Consider the following 18392-nt stretch of genomic DNA (forward strand, 5'->3'; position numbering starts at 1 on the left):
AGGCTCACACCAACTCTTTCCCCTTCTTACGGCCTTACCCATAGACATAATGGCTGAAGCTGAAGGGATCATCTGTGTCCACACGAAAAAGGACAAGATAATCTCAGAGATGCCGAAACTGAGCACCAGAAGCAGCTGCTAACTTTCAGATCTTTTGTTTTAAAGTGAAGAAAACGGGCTCTACAACTGGGGACGCTTGCTGCACTCAGCGCTGGGCCCAGCTTCCTTCAAAATGTTTACTGTTCATGAAGTTATCTGCAAGCTCAGCTTGGAGGGGGATCACTCCATGCCCCCAAGTACATATGGGTCGGTCAAAGCATACACCAATTTTGATGCTGAGCATGATGCTCTGAACATTGAAACGGCCATCAAGACCAAAGGTGTGGATGAGGTCATCATTGTCAACATTTTGACCAACCGCAGCAATGAACAGAGACAGGATATTGCCTTCACCTACCAGAGAAGGACCAAAAAGGAACTTGCATCAGCGCTGAAATCAGCCTTGTCTGGCCACCTAGAGACAGTGATTTTGGACCTATTAAAAACATCTGCTCAATATGACACTTCTGAGCTGAAAGCCTCCATGAAGGGACTGAGGACTGATGAGGACTCCCTCATTGAGATCATCTGCTCAAGGACCAACCAAGAGCTTCAGGAAATTAACAGAGTCTACAAGGAAATGTACAAGACTGATCTGGAGAAGGACATCGTTTCTGATACATCTGGTGACTTCCGCAAGCTGATGGTTGCCCTTGCAAAGGGTAGAAGAGCAGAGGATGGCTCTGTCATTGATTATGAACTGATTGACCAAGATGCCTGGGATCTCTACGATGCCGGAGTGAAGAGGAAAGGAACTGATGTACCCAAGAGGATCAGCATCATGACTGAGCACAGTGTGTGTCATCTCCAGAAAGTATTTGATAGGTACAAGAGCTACAGCCCTTATGACATGTTGGAGAGCCTCAAGAAGGAGGTCAAAGGAGACCTGGAAAATGCTTTCCTAAACCTGGTCCAGTGCATTCAGAATAAGCCCTTGTATTTTGCTGACCAGCTGTACGACTCCATGAAGGGCAAGGGGACTCGTGATAAAGTTCTGATTAGAATCATGGTCTCTCGCAGTGAAGTGGACCTGTTGAAAATTAGGTCTGAATTCAAGAGAAAGTATGGCAAGTCTCTGTATTACTACATCCAGCAAGACACGAAGGGCGACTACCAGAAAGCGCTGCTGTACCTGTGTGGTGGGAATGACTGAGGCCCACGACGGTTAAGCATCCAGGAATGGTGCTCCTTTGTTTCCAGCTAACAATTCTAGGAAATAGCTTATGACTAAAAGTCCCCTTGTGCCCATCCCCACAGGGATGGCGTTAGTATCACCCGCTTCCCATCCTTATTGCAGTTGCCTAAGCACTGCCTGCCTCTCATGTCTAGTCTCTCCTTTTGGCCAAAGAGATGAACATTCCAAGGAGTTGGAAGTGAAATCTATGATGTGAAACACTTTGCCTCTTGTGTACTGTGTCATAAACAGATGAATAAACTGAATTTTTACTTTATAAACAAACAAAAAAAATAGAGTGAAGAAAACAAAATTTTATTTTTCTAAACCACGGTTAATCAACCTTGATGTAACTAGCAGCTCGAAGCATTCCTGACTCCTTATTTATGTCGCTAGTCTTTGATTTAGGAGATTTAAGCAACAACTGTTGACTTTCAGTTATAGTAAATGATGGTATCACCCTCCGTCATAACCTCCACTTCCTCCTCTCCCACACACCACTATCTTCCTCCTTCCACCTTCCTGATTGCATTTTATCATCAGTTTTAGTAAATCATCATTCAGTAATTCCATTATTATGATTAAACGAACATCATCTGCTATCAGACCAAGTAGGTACAAGGATTAGTATGATAGTATTTCCACTCTTGTATGATTTCTTTTCTCCTGGAGCTACTGAATGCTATCTATGTACTTAGTTTTCTCTGTACCTATTGTTATGACTTTCCACACCCTCAAAGAATTTCTCAATATAACTTTCCACAATGTTAAATATAATCTTTGGATTCCACCCCTACCACCACTCAGAGACCTCTGTTGAAAGAGTTTCACTGCTCTCTGAGCCTGTAACAAGGCCACCATTTTGACCTCCCTCGAACTGCTCCTCCTGTTTTCTGAGTCTTAAAGATCACCTCTTTCTTGGTTTTGCCTTGTTCTCCTAATGTCTAGTGGAGCACATTGTCCAAAATCTTTCTGAGAAAGAGTGCACGAGAGGCACTTTGAAACTCTGCATTCCTGGAACTGAATTTTATTCTACCTTTATACATCATCAAGAACTTGTCTAGGCATAGAGTTATTCAAGGGTATGGCTTTCAGTATCTTCAAGCTAGCAATGTTGTTGAGAGAGTTAATATATTCTGATCCTTGAGTCTTTGTGTCTGAGAAGTTTCTCTGCTCTTTTCATTTTATTTTTACTCTCTGGAAAGGTCAGCCCAGAAATTTAATCATAATTGCTTAAACTTACGTCATTTAGAATCCACTGTACTGAGTACTACGTGGTCAGATCAGTCAGAAGACATAATGCTTGAGTTCTCAAAACCAGTGTTTTGTCTTTCCTCTAAAAGCTTTCTGCCCAACATTCTTTCCATTCTTTCTTTCTGAAACACCTGTTCATCACATATTAGGCCTTCCTGACTGATCCTGCAATTTTCTTATCTCTTCTCTCTTATTGCCTATTTTGCTGTCTTTTTACCCTATTTTCTAGGAGGTTGCTTAGATTCTATCAATAAAAGGTTCTGTTTCAGCTTTTATATTTCAATGCCCACAAACTCATTTTGGATCTCTGGTGATTATTTTATTGTTTTTAAATAGTATGCTGTTCTTGTTTCATGACTGTAATAATTTCTGATATACTAATTAGATAATCTTTATCCTATCCCTGTGTTATTTACCTCAAAATCACTCTCATATTTGCTCTGGTCTTTATACTTCACTTTGGAGGCTTCTCTCAAATGTATGGTGATCCCTGGCCTCAAATATGTATTTAAGAGTGTGCCATAAAAAGCTTATTAGGAGTTCCCTGTGTGAGGATGGAACTTGCTGACTGATTGGGGAGGCATGGGTGGTGGTGTTATAAGTTAGGCTCTGGGTTCACCAAGCTGGATGGAGAGAGCTAGGAGATGGTGTCTCCCTGATGAGTGTACGGCCTTTCACTTAATCTCCTTGCTATTAGGTCCAATGCCTCACTCTTCGTTTTTGATTTTATTTATTTGTCAGAAAGCTAGCACAAGCAGGGGGAGTGGCATGCAGAGGAAGAAGCAGGCTCCCCACTGAGCAGGGAGCCCCTAGATGGGACTCCATCCCAGGACCCTGGGATCATGACCTGAGCAGAAGGCAGATGCTTAAGTGACTGAGTCACCCAGGAGTCCCTAATGCCTCACTCTTGATGGATGATGTCCCCTAGCCAAAAGTCTGCCAAGTTCCACCTGACACTTCTGTCTCCTGCCAGCATGGAGGAGGGATGGGGTTTTGGACTGAGTTGTGTCTCCCCTAAATTCATATGTTGAAGTTGTAACCCCCAGTGCCTCAGAATGTGACTGTATTGGGAAACAGGACTTTTAAAGAGGAAATTAAGTCAAAATGAAGTCCTATGGCTGGGTCCTATTCCAATATGACTAATGCCCTTATAAGAAAAGGAGATTAGGGGATGCCTGGCTGGCTCAGTTGGTGGAGCATGAGACTCTTGATCTTGGGGTTCTGAGTTCCAGCCGCACACTGGGTGTACAGATTACTTTAAAATCTTAAAAAAAAAAAAAAAAAGAAAAGAAAAGGAGATTAGGACATAGATACGCATTCACAGTAAAAAGACTGTTTGAAGACAGAGCCTCAAGATGGCCACTCACAAGCCAAGGAGAGACACTTTAGGATGAAACCAACCCTGCCAAAGCCCTGAATCTTGGACTTCTATCCTCCAAAACTATGAGGAAATAAATTTCTGTTGTTCAAGCCACAATAGTCTGCGGTACTTTGTTATGGCAGCCCTAGTAAGCCAATACAGATGGGAGCTTGATTATGCTGCTGGGGCTGGGGACCTAGGGGCCTGCCAGCTTTGTATCCGGATTTTGAATCAGTCTCTCTGCTTTCAGCCCTACCACCTACTTCCATCTTCAATGATAACAGGAAACTTGATCACTCTACCTTCATGAGGTTCTGCAGGCGGACCAGACTTGATCCATAGAGTCTACGGATGCTCGGATGCTTGTTTCATCTCTCTTAGCTCAGCTAAGTCTCTCCTCCTCTAGTCACTTTCCACTCCCCAGATTTCTTTCTCATCTTTAACATTCTCATCTCCTCTCTTATTCTTCTATCAGTGGGACTGTGGGAAGAAGTAGAGATAAACACAAGAGTTCAATACACTCTGTTTTAACAGGACCACTTTTTTTTTTTTTTTAACTAAAGACTTATTGATGGCCAGTCCAAGAAACAAAAACATATGGTATCCCAAAGGAAATATGCAAACCTCAGCTAACTCCCAGCTGAATTCCACACTACTAGTTCAAGAGCCTTCATGGAATTGGTAAAGATCCAGGCAAATACACCTATCCGTGCAACTATAGAAAACAGAAGTGGCCCCAAACTGCAAGGAAATGGCTCTTTGATGCTCAGCTTGTTAAGTTATAAATGTCTATGTTGATTTCAAATTCAGAAATTCAGGTACATTTCATCCTGCCCAAGGTTTCTTCTTGGGGATAAGAGCCAATCAAACAAGTTAGTGTTTTTATAGTGTAAAACAATATGGCTCTGCAGTAGATTCAAAGACAGTCAAGCTGTAGTGGGCAAACAAGCAGCAGCTAGACTTGTGTCATTAGAACCGTAACCCTTTAAAACTTGAGATTTGTGCCCAGATGCTGCAGAAGTGGCCCCCTTCTCCCAAAGTCTCACTATAAAAGATTCACCATTCACCACAGGGGTGCCTGGTAGCTCAGTCGGTTAGGCGTCTGACTTTGGCTTAGGTCACGGTCTCAGGATCCTGGGATCCAGCTGTAATGGGCTCCTCCCTGAGCAGAGAGTCTCCTTGTCCCTCTTCCTTTCTCCCTGTCTCTTCCCTTGCCCCTCCCCCTGCCCCTCTTCTTTTCCCTCCCCTTGCTTGTGCTGTTTCCATCTCTCTTTCAAATAAATAAGATCTTTAAAAATAAAAAATACAAGATTCACCATAATAAGGCAACAATTTAGTATCAAATACTGAACTTTTTTACTTTAGGGAAGTGTAATTAACCATCATAATAGATGCTGAAGATTACTACTAAAATGATAATAAAAATAACTCTTTTTCTTGTCTGTGAATTTAACTATAACTTTAATCTTATAAGTGAAATAATTTAGTTTATAAACAAAACTCTTCTATGACTAGCTTTTTTTGTGAAAATTTACTTTGTTGTTGCCACCTAAAGTAACCATCAAACTCTAAAGTCCTCAATGAATACTGTGGCAAATTCCAGGCTCATTTTTTTTTTTTTTTTTGATGTCATAATTGCTCCAATTGTAAACAGTGGTCAACAATTATATAAGCAATCACTAGCTTGAGAATGGAATAATGCTGGAGAAGAAGAAAGGAATCCTGACCATCACAATGACCAATAAAAAGAAAGGTTTGGCTATAAATGCTGATTTTGTTTGCACCAAAAATTTTGGGAGTGACAAATTTGATAAAAGCTTTCAGATAAAATTTTTTTACAAAATATATATCTTTTAAGATTTTATTTATTTGTCAGACAGAAAGAGAGAGAAAGCACATGTGCACAAGAAGGAGGAGTGGCAGACAGAGGGAGAAGCAGGCTAAGAGCCTGATGAGGGACTTCATCCCAGGGCCCTGGGATGACCTTAGCTGAAGGTGGATGTTTAACCAACTGAGCCACATAGACATCCCTGGATAATTTTTTAAATGGCTGCAAATTAAAGATGACAGATTGAGTCACACTAGTTTATCTTCATTGTTTCCTAAAAAGGACAGTAAAGGAACACAAAAGATAAATAAACAAGAACAAAGGGCATGAAGGAGGGATCACCTGCAAAATGTGTATTTCAACCCAAGTCTGCAAGAAGGGGTGGATGGAACAGTAGAAACTGGTTTAACACAACAGCAAAAACTACACTCTACTGTCATCCTAGAGGTCACTACAAAAAGAGCTAAATATGCTATCAAGCTTCAGAGTGCCCTAGGTCCAGAGATCATCAGAGGGAGATGTTGATGAAAGGCCCCAAGATCCCAGAAGTCAAGAAGAGGCAAAAGATAGGGGCCTGAGTGAATGTGGGCAATTGGAGTTGTTAGATGTTCAGGTCACCAGTCCCATTTCTTGAAGCCAGGTGATTACCTCCAGCTGGAGAAACAGCAGAGAGACTTGTATGCCAGGCACAAAGAAAGGCAGGTAAGGCACCTACAGGAAAGAAAAGAACATGAAAAATTGCATAGTAAGTAATAACTCACTTGAACCCTTTTCTCTGAACTGCTTCCAGAATATCAGGTGCCAGAATGTCCCCTAAGGCAAAAGATTGCAGATATTTCTCCTTGGAAAATGAAGAGCCCAAAAGAAAAGAAGAACCTATGGAAAGAAGAGCTTCTACCTGATCACCATACAGCAAGCCCACTCCTTCCCATCTTCATACATGAAGTTTCTGGTGAGGTTTTATGACCTCATTCTTAAGTATGAATGGAGTGTTACAGGTTTGCAGACCTTTGATGGAAGCCTTCAACATGGTGAGATTTTAGAATAGTAGAGAGCTAAGGAGCATAATTATGACATTCAGAATATTAGAAATAAAGGGACTGTTCTTCAAGTTCCTAGAAAGAAAAATTCCAGGTTACAAAGAAATGGGAATCAGGATGGCACTGGAATTCTCAATAGAAACACTGGCTATTAGACTATAAAAGAGCAATTTTTATCAACTTTGGAACGAAAAATTTCAACTTAGAATCCTATCCTTGGTCAAACTTTCCATCAAAAGTAAGGGTCAAATAAAGCCATTTCAAGTTTTGCCTTCTGTACCCTTTCTTGGGTTGTTACTGGAATATGTGCCATGAAAACAAAAAACAAAAAAACGACGAAGCAATAAACCAAGAAAGAAGGCACAGGGCAAAGCAATGGGGTTCTTGCTCTGCAGATGAAGGAATGTCCCAGGAATGACAACTGAACAGCACGTCCTGAGAGAAATTCATCTCCTTTGGAATAGGAGGACTGGACTTCTAGAAGGATGTTTGGGGGGGAAGGTGGAGAGTGGGAGAATGGAATTGTTTGATCATTTGGAAAATAAATTTGATTGTCATTTGATACATATGTGGTAGAAAAAATAGAAGGATGGGTGCATAACAAGCTAACTAAACAGATTAAAGGTTTTATAAGAGAGAAAACAACCACAGTACACTAGTTGGCTCTGTTGTCACTGGTACTTGCAGTCACCAGCTACGTACTACCCCTAAACTGGGAAAGTTTTTGTTGGAAAAATGGTGGAAGAGAAAACTGTATGCGGTCTGAAAGAGCTAAATCCTTATCTAAAGGAGGCAACAGATGGTCGAAGCACCATATCTAACTGGATAAATCAAAAGATAGCAGTATAAATTATTTGGAAACAGGAAGGTCAGGGCCCCTGGCTGGCACAGTCTGAAGAGTATGCAACTCTTGATCTCCGGGTTGTGAGTTCAAGCCCCATGTTGGGTGTTGAGATTACTTAAAAATAAAATCTCTATAGGAAGAAGGAGAAGGGAGAAGGAGAACAAGAGGAGGAGAACGTGGAGGAGATGGGCAGGCTAATGGCAGCAGAAATGGCTAAAAGTGGGATGTGGATGCCTCTAGAAAGGAGATTAAGAAGGTAGAGAAAAGGTGGGTATTGTTTTGTCTTAAAATATTATATTATCTCGAAAAAGTGTGTGCTTATGCTTTAAAAGTTAAGCATAAAATTTTTAAATTCATTTGCTGAGCATGAAACATGAAACAACCAAACCTTGTCTCATAATGCAGTTTTCAGGAAAACAGCTGATCCATAAAGATTAAAATAGAAGTTGGGTATCATCTCTGGCAATGTAGTATTAACTTGAAATAAAATATGATATACCTTCCATGCCCTCCTTATTTCTATGGTTCACATGTGTGGACTAGACTCTTTGTCAGACCTTTCACCAATATCCTTTAGGAACAAGAGGTTATAAGTGAAACCTTTGATAATTTGTGTTGTTCCCAACCAGGAGACACAGAACCACAAACTGACTTCAATACGTCAGTTTCATCCTGAATTGTTTCCATAGCAACCATATTAAGCTGGAAGGATAAAGCACCTTTGTAGTCGCTGCTTCTATTGAATTACAATGTAAATGTTGATGTCTGCCTGGAAACGTCAAATGACAACAGGTTTATAGAAGGGATTCAGTGGTTGTTTGCAGCTCTGGAATCCCAGTCTTGAGTTGAGATAGAAGAGACAGGCCTAGGCCATCTTACTGTCTCTTCCCCCCAGATCTTCTCACGCCATCAAAACCATCCCACTCTCCATCTGCCTAGCTCATGAAAGGATGCTCCTCTATGTGAAAACCTGTAATCTACCTGATATCTTTAACACATCGGGACACGAAAAGTGTTTGCTCTGGATAAGAATGTTAAAAATGCAATTACACAACAGACTCGGCAATCTTTGTGTCCTCCTCCCCCCGCCCCCCATGGAGCACAAAGTAAACTTCAGTCCCTCACTCTTCTGACAATGTCAAACGTCCTCTTAAAGTGGGTATTCAAAGCCTTGTGGTCATGCTGCGCATTTGATTTCGGTTGGCTTGGGGTACCTTAGTTCAGCTCTCCTTAGGCCTTCCGTTTGACCCACAATCCCTAGTGGTTGCAAGTGTTGCTTTTTTCCAAGCCCCTACCCTCCCCACACACACACCCGGCCGGCCTCCGGGAAGAACGAAAGCGTGGCGTGAAGTCTGCTCCTAGCCCTGAGCCTCAGCTCCCACGGGCTGCTGCACAGCTGCAAGCGTGCCGCCGCTCCACTCAGGTAAACTGCGGAGTGAGTTACCTGCACTTGGAGAAGGGCCTTACCTGAGCGCGCCTCTGCCAATGGCAGCTCACCTGAGGGAGCTTCGCAGCCAATCACCGCGCAGCTCGTCCCTCGGGCTTGTATCCTTTAGTGAAAGAATTCAGCTCCTTGCGAGAAAGTTACCTGTGGCCGCCCAAGTCCGCCACTTTCTGCTCTGTGGCTGCCCATTGCCACGATCCAGGAGGACTCCGCGCCGCCCGGCCGCCTCCGAGCTCGGGCCCCATGTGAGGGGGCCCCCCCTTATCCCACCTTTCCGGCTAGGTGAGGGCGCGAGCGGGCGAGCGAGCGAGAGTGGTGAGGGGGGACGGAAAAGCAGAATTACCTGTAGCTCTTGTTCTGCCATCTCGGGCGCTCTCACACACCTTCACCTGCACAGACTTGAAAGTCCAGTTTCACCAGAGGCTGAGGCTCCAGGAAAAGGGGAGCGAGTTCATTGGATCAAACATGTCACAAGAGTCGGACAAGTAAGTGGATCACACGCGCCGGCTGCTTCTACTACCACTTTGGGCTGATGGCAACTGGTTTGTTATGTTTTTGTTTTTGTTTTTTAAGTTGCTGTTGTTGGTATTTTTTTTCTTTCTTTTTTTTTTTTCTTTTTTCTTTTTCTTTTTGGTGTATCCCGACTTTTCCCGATCATGTTTCTACCCTGGGTAAGGGGAGAAACCCTACAAGAATGTGAATGTTTAATACCCCCTTTGGGCCTTGATAGTAAAAGTAGGTTTTCCTCTTTCCTTCCTCCCTTGCGAGTGATCTCAGCTCCCGCCTCCCAGGGCGAATACTTGCATATTGACAGGGGTTTCGGGAGACGAGGGCGGGAGGCCTGTTATTCTCCCTCTCTTGAGTCGCTCCCACCGCTGCAGGCTTCTGAGGCCATTTGGAAATTCATCTGAGTTCCTTCGATTTGTGCAGAGGGCCTGCGAGAAGAGCGGGTCTTGGCTGCTTTTGTGTGAGCGCAACAAAGAGCCTTTATTCTGGAGCAGAAACGGCCATCTTCCCGTCCTGGGGCAGGAGAGTGCGTGTGTGCGCGCCCGCGTGTGCGTCCCCGTCGGGAGGCGAGGCGCCGGGCGGCCCGGGTCGCGGGGGGTCGCACCCCCGCCCCCTACTCCCCGCCATGCCCCCCCCCTCATTGTTTGGTCGCCTTCCTCAGGTGCGGGAGCACAGGGCCCTAGCCCTACGGAAGTGAGGGGAATTGATTGGAGGCCCCGAGTTTGCACCTCGGTGGGCGCGCGGAGAGGCCCCTGGCCCTTAGCGATTCTCCCACGTCGCGACGACGCGTGCACGCCCCCGCGAGCCCTCGGCCCTGCGCTGCCGGGTCGGCCGCCACCTCGGGCTTGGCTGGCGGGGCAGCGTGGGTCGCGCCGGGCCTTCTCGGGTGACCGGGATGCCGAGGCGGAGGGCCCGGGCGGCCGCGTCCGGCTTCCCGCGCCTCGAAGGCAGCGCGGGCAACCACGTCCTTAACGTCCGGGACGGGAACCCTGGGCCCGCCCGGTTCGAGCCGCGCGGGTCACCCGGGCCCAGGTCCCGTGGCGTCCCGGTGGCCTCCCGCAGGCCTGGCCCCCGCCTCGGGGACGGCTTTGTGCTAGCAGGGGGAGGTGGGGCCAAGGGCGGGCGCGGGAGGGAGCCGGAGGTGGGTCCCGCGGCCTTTCTCGGGATTGAGTGGCGACACTCCCTTCCCCCTTCTCGGGCGCGCTCCGGTCTGGGAGCTGGCTGCTGAGTCCTCTTGAGAGCGCGTATGGGCCACCTTTTTGCTTTTCTTGGTAACTTTACTCTGGGGTTGTGGCCACCCCAGGGAGGCCATTTCGAGGGTGTCTCCGCCGGGGCAAGGCCGCTGGTGCCTCTCCGGAGTGGCCCAGAATTGACGTACTGTGAGCGGGCAACGGGAATGCCCTGAGGCCCTGCCCAGGGGTGGAGGGGTGGACCGTCCTCCAAGCACAGCCGCTGGTGGAGTAGGCGTTTCTGACAACACAGGCTGTCATACTTCCAACAACAACAGCAAACCCCAAAGACCACTACCAGATTCAAGTTTTACCCACCAACGGAAAGCTCATTGCTTGGTGTGAACCGGAGGGGAAGAACTGGTGTTAAGAACGCTGGAAGAGGGTAGGAGTAGGAATAGAAAGGTGTGGGATTGTAGGCGAATGCCCGCCCCTCCCCCCACTTCTCCGTAGCCTCGGATAAATCAGTACTCGAGCTTGAAAACTTCAGTAGCTAAAAGCCGGAGATGACAGCAGGATTTTAAAAAATTTTTGATTGTTTTGCTCTTCGTGTGTCAAAAATGGTTGCAAACCTAGTGAATGTCGGATAAGACTTCTTGCAATTCCTTGATTAAATCGCATGATTTACATTCCCTTGCACTGGTTAGTTTTGTAGTCCAGCGTGATTCAGATGAATTCCGAATTAAAACGGGTCGATCTTTATTTTAACTTGTTAAACCTAGCACCAACAGACAGTTTATTTAGTATTGAAAATAAGTTCTGCGTTAACAATCTGGTTTCACTACGATGCGTTACTTAGTTTTTATGGGCAATAACTATTTGGGATTACATGTACTTCTGTTTAATGAGAGTAGCTTTTATCTAGTCTTGCTTTCCAAAAGTTAATTTTGTATTCTGGGAAAAGTAATGCCAATAAGACCAATACCTACAAAAGACTGTGGGACTTGCCTGTCTCTGCCTGGACTATTGAGATATGCTTGAAATTAATAAATGATATTTGGATTTTCTTGGGGAATTCTAGCTTTGTTTTCCTAGTGTTAATATTCCAATGGAGGGCCGGAGGGTGGGTCCGGGTTTCACCCGCCTGAAGCTTACGCAATTGTGTGTGTTAGGTGGGGTGGGAGTGTGGGCTTTTCGAAAAAGATCAGGAGACCAAGTTATTGGGGCTTCCTGTGGGAGTGCGGAAAGAGTCCTGAAGCTTGAGCTTGCTTTATCAGCTTCATGGTAAATCCACCTAGAAGTCCTGTTTTCGAGAAGCAACCTAAAAGAATACACACAGGATATTTTTCCAGAAACCCCTCAAAGTTAGCTAATCTTTCGGATAGCATAAGAAGATCATTCCAGGTAGCAAGTCTGGACTGAAGTAGCATCATCTTTTTTGTGGTTGTGGACTTTTCAGATTGAAACGTTCTGCTTTTTATGTTCTGTAATGTTGATGCTATCACTACTTAAAGCAAAGTATTTTTAGGACAGCTTGTCTTTGAAGATTGTCTGTTCCCCCTTAAATTTTATTGAAGATTTATGATATTGGTCAGCAAGCTTGTGTATGCAAGCAAGGCAACGAGAGATTTAGAAACTTTTTTTGGCAAAATATATAAAATATATTTGGGGAGAACATAATGTTACATATATGAATATAATTTTATATGATACCCACAGATATTGTTCATTACACAAATGTTTTCTGGTTACAGACTATTTGCAACACATTCAGATAGGCATTATGAGAGAGTAAAAAGGTGTATGATGTGAGGCATGTCCTTAAGGGGCTCACCCTCTCATGGAAGCTGAGACATGAACAGACATAAGTGAATATAATGATGTATTCATCAGATCATGATATCTCAATCCTCCTCCCTACTCACCCTTCTTTTGTCTAGGACAGTTTCTTTTAGTAAATCTTACGTGCTTTAAGGAGTCTGGCCATTATTCTAGAAAGGAAACAAAATGCTCAAAGTTATAGCTATTTTGCATGGTATAAACTTTCAAGTAACGGAATAAAACATTTAAATTAGACTTTCTACTCTTTAGTTTTATATATGCATATTTGTTTCCATTGGGCTGTAGAAAATATATTTTAATATCACAAATATTAAGTAATCATATCTTCCTCAAATCACTAAAAATATCTATCCATTTATTCAGCCAATAAATCTTGAGTGTTACTATATATCAGGCTTTGATCCTGGCACTGAAATTCAGTAGCAAGCGGTGTCCTGAGTGGCTCAGTTGGTTAAGCCTCTGCCTTTGGCCCAGATCATGATCCCAGAGTCCTGAGATCCAGTCCTTTGTTGTGCTCCCCACTAAGTGGGGAGTTTGCTTCTCCCTCACTCTGCTCATGCTCTCTCTCTCACTCCTTCTCTCTCAAATAAAAAAAAAAAATCTTAAAAACAAAACAAAACAACATAGTGGCTTAAAACAACAATTTGTTTTTTTAAAAAAATCACTAGCGAATAGAACGGAGTCCTTGCCTTCACAATGCTTACATTCTAGTAGTGGGAGAAACAGATAGTAAATCAATCAAGAAGGAATAGGTCACACCTTAGAGGGTGATAAGTGATTGGAAGGAAAGCAAAGCAGGCTAAAGAGATTAAGAATAATGGGAGCTATCTTATATAAGGTGGAGGGATGGCCTCTCTAATGAGCTGAACTTTGAGCAGAGACCTGAAGGAAGAGAGAGATCAAGCACTAAAGATCCATGGGACAAGAGTACAGGCAGCTGGAAGAGCAGGTGCAAAGACCCTGGGGTGGGCAAGTGCTAAGAATATTCAGAAACAAGCCTGTAAATAAGGGACATAATTAAGTAAACTAACGAAATCTATAGTCTCCTTAATAGTCCAGGTATTTTTATATTCAAAAACAGACAAAATCATACTTCTAAATGGAGAGGTAAGTAAATAATAAGCTAATGGCATCAGTCTTCTCTCTTTCCTGAAGTATCACCAGTTTAATGGTTAAGGTCTTGTGTTCTCTTCCCTACAACGGATTAAATTCTGCACACTCCTTAATTTAGAGATGAATAAGTACACACATCCTAGAAGACTGCTGGGAATTAGAACTGAAGAGGCGGGATCAAGTACAGATGGCGTTTGCTCCGTCACCCTGCCTTCATCGAACCTACCACTCTAGCAGCTGTCTCAGCCCTTTGATGGTAGCCTCCTGCAAAATGAAGCTTGCCTTTTCTGCCTCCTTCCTCTTTCAGTTTCTGCAAACTTGTATCTTTCAGAGAACAGCCTTATCAACTGTGGAAGTAAGACACCACAGTATGCTTTGGTTAGCTTGGTATTGTCAATGAAGTAAAGTTATATACAGGTGAAGTTAAAACCTACCTGAAAAATAAGAAGATGCTAGACAACAAGATGAAAATTTGGATTGACTTAAAAAAAAGAAGGGGCACCTGGGTGGCTCAGTGGGTTAAGCCGCTGCCTTCAGCTCAGGTCATGATCTCAGGGTCCTGGGATCGAGTCCCGCATCAGGCTCTCTGCTCAGCAGGGAGCCTGCTTCTCTCTCTCTCTCTCTCTCTCTCTCTCTGCCTGCCTCTCTGCCTACTTGCGATCTCTGTCAAATAAATACATTTTAAAAAAAATGAGTTATATATGTGCCATATGTATATATGTGCCTAATAATGTTCATATGTGCCTAATAAATACACTATTGTGTGTATGTGTATTGTGCTTAATAATAGAAATCTCTATAAGAAATCGTTTAAATCATTGCTTTTCAAACTCATTTGATTACAAAAATACCACCTGAGGCATTTGGTAAAACTACAGATTCCTGGGTCTCGCCCCAGAGCTGTGAAGCCAGAGGAGATAGAGCACCTGAATTTAAAAAATTGTGCCAGCTACATTTTAATGTACCTTTTATGATAGAGTTAGTTAGTTAGATCATGCTTTAAGTGAGTGTTTGATGTGACATTTTCTTTTTAAAGATTTTATTTATTTATTTATTTATTTGAGACAGAGACAGTGAGAGAGAGCATGAGAGGGGAGAAGGTCAGAGGGAGAAGCAGACTCCCCTTGGAGCTGGGAGCCCGATGTAGGACTCGATCCCTGGACTGCAGGATCATGACCTGAGACGAAGGCAGTTGCTTAACCAACTGAGCCACCCAGGTGCCCTCAATGTGACTTTACATAATACATTCAATTTATATGCTCACTTCGTAGGTGTTTATCCAGCATGTCAGTGAAATGAAACCTGGAAGCTTTATTTTATATTCTTTGTGCTATCCTGTTTGAGCAGCTTCTGATATAATTTTAACTTGGCTTTAGAATGCTATGGCCTCTTGTCAGTTTTGTTTGTTTTCATTATTTTGCTGAACTGCCCCTTCTGGGAAAATGGGGTCCTTTTGACAGGTCATATTTTTCCAGAGCCGCTAAAGACCTGAAATTGGAATGATGTCACCCATCTGGTCCCGTGCTAGGTCCGCAGCTAAGGGTCAAGTTCAGATTTTAGGCTGGAGCCCACTCATAGGGAGCTAGGTTAGAGTTAAAAGGTCAGCCTTGACCTTCTGCAGTTTCACATTAGAACATAAACCTAGTGTTCATTTTTCCAGGGACAATCATTTCATTGAATTTAGTATCTATTTTGTAGCACAAGTTCCGATCTGATGTTGGTCCCTGGTGAAATGATTTAATGGGGTGATGGCTGCAGTTTCATTTCTGGGACTGATGGTAGCTTTAAGTATTATCCTGATAAGGTGGTACTAGACCTCCTGTTGTCCTGTAATTAGGTCCTGTTTTAAACTATTTGCCAGGATCAGGCCACCCAAATGGGCCCAGTGCCATCTGATTTAGGAGGCTTAAGAAGAAGTGTTGGAGCAGCTAATGAGGAACTATATCTAGCAATTTCTGTTAGACTCTGCAAAGTCAAAAGGAGAATTTAAACAAGTGGTTAGGTTAGTCAAACATACATAGGCACATTCAAACAACAATACTCAATAACCCAAGAACTATGTGTTTAAAATCTATAGATAACTTAATCAAGATTATTATTTTGTTGTTAGGTTTTTAAATTTTTTTTTTTTTTTTTGAAGGCTTAGGTAATTCAAGCAAGTGCTTCAGTTCTCTTTGTGACTTTGATATAACTGGCCACACATTTCTGGTTAAGCAGTGAACAACTGGGATAAAGAATATTTTCCCTCTTCCTTCCTAGTTGGAGCCAAACATTTTCTCCCTCCCTGCTTCCCAACCTTTCTTCCTTGGTCTATCTCGTAATGCTGCTTTCTTGATTTTTTTTTTTTTCCTCTCATATTACTTGGTGGGAATTGACACATGCACAGCTTTTATGAGATAAATGTGAATCTGATTTTTGGTGTTATTATTTTAGTCTGTAAACTTTGCTGAGTTCTCTTAGCATTTACTCTGAGCATCAGTACCCCAACCTTGCTACCTGAGCTAAGAGTTAAGGTGGCAGAGATGATGTTGTTTTATCTAATTGAAGTCCACTGAGTTTAACCTTAGAAAATGTTTACTTTGGAGTAAACATATATTTCATTCTTAATATATGAAAAGCCTTATCCTAAGTTGCTTAGAGTCCTCACGCTTGCTACTTGGCCTCTTATCAGGGTGTGGGCCTTCTCTAAAGGTATTCAGGGATTGCCGCTTGCTCGATTGTAACAACTTTAAGTCTAAGCTGCATCGAGTAGTGATTGGTTTGGCAAACTTGTCCAGGAAAAATTCCTTAGCGAGCAGCAACAGGTTGAATAGGAATTTTTGCTTTGGCCCAGGAAGACTACTGGTTGCTTAGTAACAACAATTTGTACCTGGGAGTCCCTCAGACAGCTTCACAGGTCCTGGGAAGGCCCCCAAAGTTCAGATTCACCTTTCTTTCCACCTGTCCTGTGTACTTCCATCCTTTAGAGAAGTCCCAGCTCCTCTGTTCAAATCCATCCATCCGTCCGTCCATCTATTCATTACTAGGAAATTACATTTTATTCTGTAAGTCTTTTAATGGTAAACGGTAAAAAGGACTTGGACTGTAATCGATTAAATGGGATAGAAACAAGAAAGTATCTGAGGATCTACCTCCCAACCCCCACCCAGCCCCACTCATTTTTAGTGGGAAGAGTGTTTAAAAGTGTTTAACTTGTTGCATTTTGGTGACTAGCAGGATTACAGTAACACATTCTGAATTGCACATTCTGAATTGCTATATACCATACAAGTATACCTTTTTAGGGTTCTTGGGAGAATAGTAGAATAGCTGGTACCTTTCAGGGGATTTCAGTGTACATTTCAACAATAAGTTGGGTTATGGAGATTGTTCATGCATTTGAATAGGCATTGAGTGGAAATCAATGGCTGCCTGCTGGGGATGTAGAGCCTTATTTTACTTTGTAATGAACGTGGCAGTGAACTTTGTGGGGAGCACTTTTAAAGTGATCTGACTTCACATTCACTTCCAAGGAAATGCTTCCTTTACAAGTGTGAATGCAGACACCCTCCAGAGCAGAAAAAGAAAGCAAGAGTTGCTTGCTGCTTCTTTTACTTTGGCGTCTGAACGCTGGATGTTCAAGTGTGGCTCATCCCCCGGGTCACAGTCTTGTTTTTTAAGGTCTCTGAATTTAGATTGGAGTTTCAGGAAAGGCGTTGAGGGTAAAGAATGGAGAAAAGAGAGGAAGAGAAAGAGCAGGAAGAAACTGTGCTTCAGCCACTGTTGAGCTGCCAGCATTTTTCTTAGTCGGAGAGTCGCTGCCCGCCTGAAATGTAGTGTGGGATGATGTGGTTATTTGCCCTTCTGGGGAATTGATACTGACTTTAACTTGAAGCCTAGAATCTTAGTGCCAGGATGAGCTGTAGAGATCACACAGGGCATGTGAGTAACCAAGCACTGGATTTGGAGCTAAAAGTTTGGTTTAAGGAGAAAAGGGCCATGCATTCTTTCTTCTGTGTTGCATGTTGAGGTTTTTGAGTTGAAAATCTGATATTTTGGTTAATTAAAAAAATATGTTTTTTGTTTAGGAAGGGAGATTGGGAATGGGGGACGCATTGCTTGTTTATTTCTTAAAATATATGAATATATGAACACCTGTTTAAGATTCTGATAGTGTGATTTGGAATGGACTTTCCTTCCCACACTCACCCCAAATCATTGTTTTTAGTTCTCAGTTCAATGAGCCCCATAAAATAACTACTTTCTGGATCTAACTTTTCAAATAAGCAAGGAACAAAGGTAGCTTTTGCCTCTTTCCTGAATTGCCAATAAGATAATTAACATAAGATCAGAGAATTCTTTTTTATTTTTCATCTGTAAAATGAAGTTGAAATAAATGATTTCTGAGGATAACCACTGCTGCAACGTTCTGTGAGTCTCATATTCTCCCTCCAGAGGGATCTGGACGGGTGGCAGCTCATAGAAACAGTGATGGATATTAGCAAGATAGGAAGCACAGTGGGCCCCCCCCCCCCCCCCCCCCCCCCCCCCTACCCCATGCCACTCTCACCCCTTTACCAAAATAAAAGGTGGGCTGACTAAGATGACCAAGAAACAGACTTATATATAGCAGGTGGGAGGAATTTGGAGGGCCTCATGAAATTCAGAAGGGCAGCTAGGAAGGAAAGTCTGGTTTACCTAGGGGACCCCTGCACAGCTTTACTGGGCTGGTAGATACA

At 43.2% G+C, this 18392-nt stretch overlaps 2 protein-coding genes across 5 annotated transcripts in view; both read left to right on the forward strand.

Annotated features, from left to right (window-relative positions):
* Nucleotides 1-217: 217 nt before the first annotated feature.
* On the forward strand, nucleotides 218-1318 carry LOC132013218 (annexin A2-like). The gene has a single exon (XM_059392933.1). It carries the CDS (start codon nucleotides 233-235, stop codon nucleotides 1250-1252), a length of 1020 nt encoding a protein of 339 aa, XP_059248916.1. The 5' UTR covers nucleotides 218-232; the 3' UTR covers nucleotides 1253-1318.
* A 7846-nt stretch (nucleotides 1319-9164) lies between these two features.
* GRHL2 (grainyhead like transcription factor 2) overlaps nucleotides 9165-18392 on the forward strand; it is a 160773-nt gene continuing 151545 nt past the window's right edge. For 2 of the 4 annotated variants that reach the window (XM_059394940.1, XM_059394941.1), the window contains exon 1: nucleotides 9443-9528. In XM_059394940.1, the coding sequence (XP_059250923.1) occupies nucleotides 9509-9528 (20 nt within the window). In that variant the 5' untranslated portion in view covers nucleotides 9443-9508. Of the gene's footprint in view, nucleotides 9326-9442; nucleotides 9586-18392 lie in introns of those variants that run through there. The other 2 variants (XM_059394943.1, XM_059394942.1) reach the window with 2 other exon arrangements.

This window comes from Mustela nigripes, chromosome 3 (genome assembly GCF_022355385.1).
Source record: "Mustela nigripes isolate SB6536 chromosome 3, MUSNIG.SB6536, whole genome shotgun sequence".
Taxonomy (NCBI): domain Eukaryota; kingdom Metazoa; phylum Chordata; class Mammalia; order Carnivora; family Mustelidae; genus Mustela; species Mustela nigripes.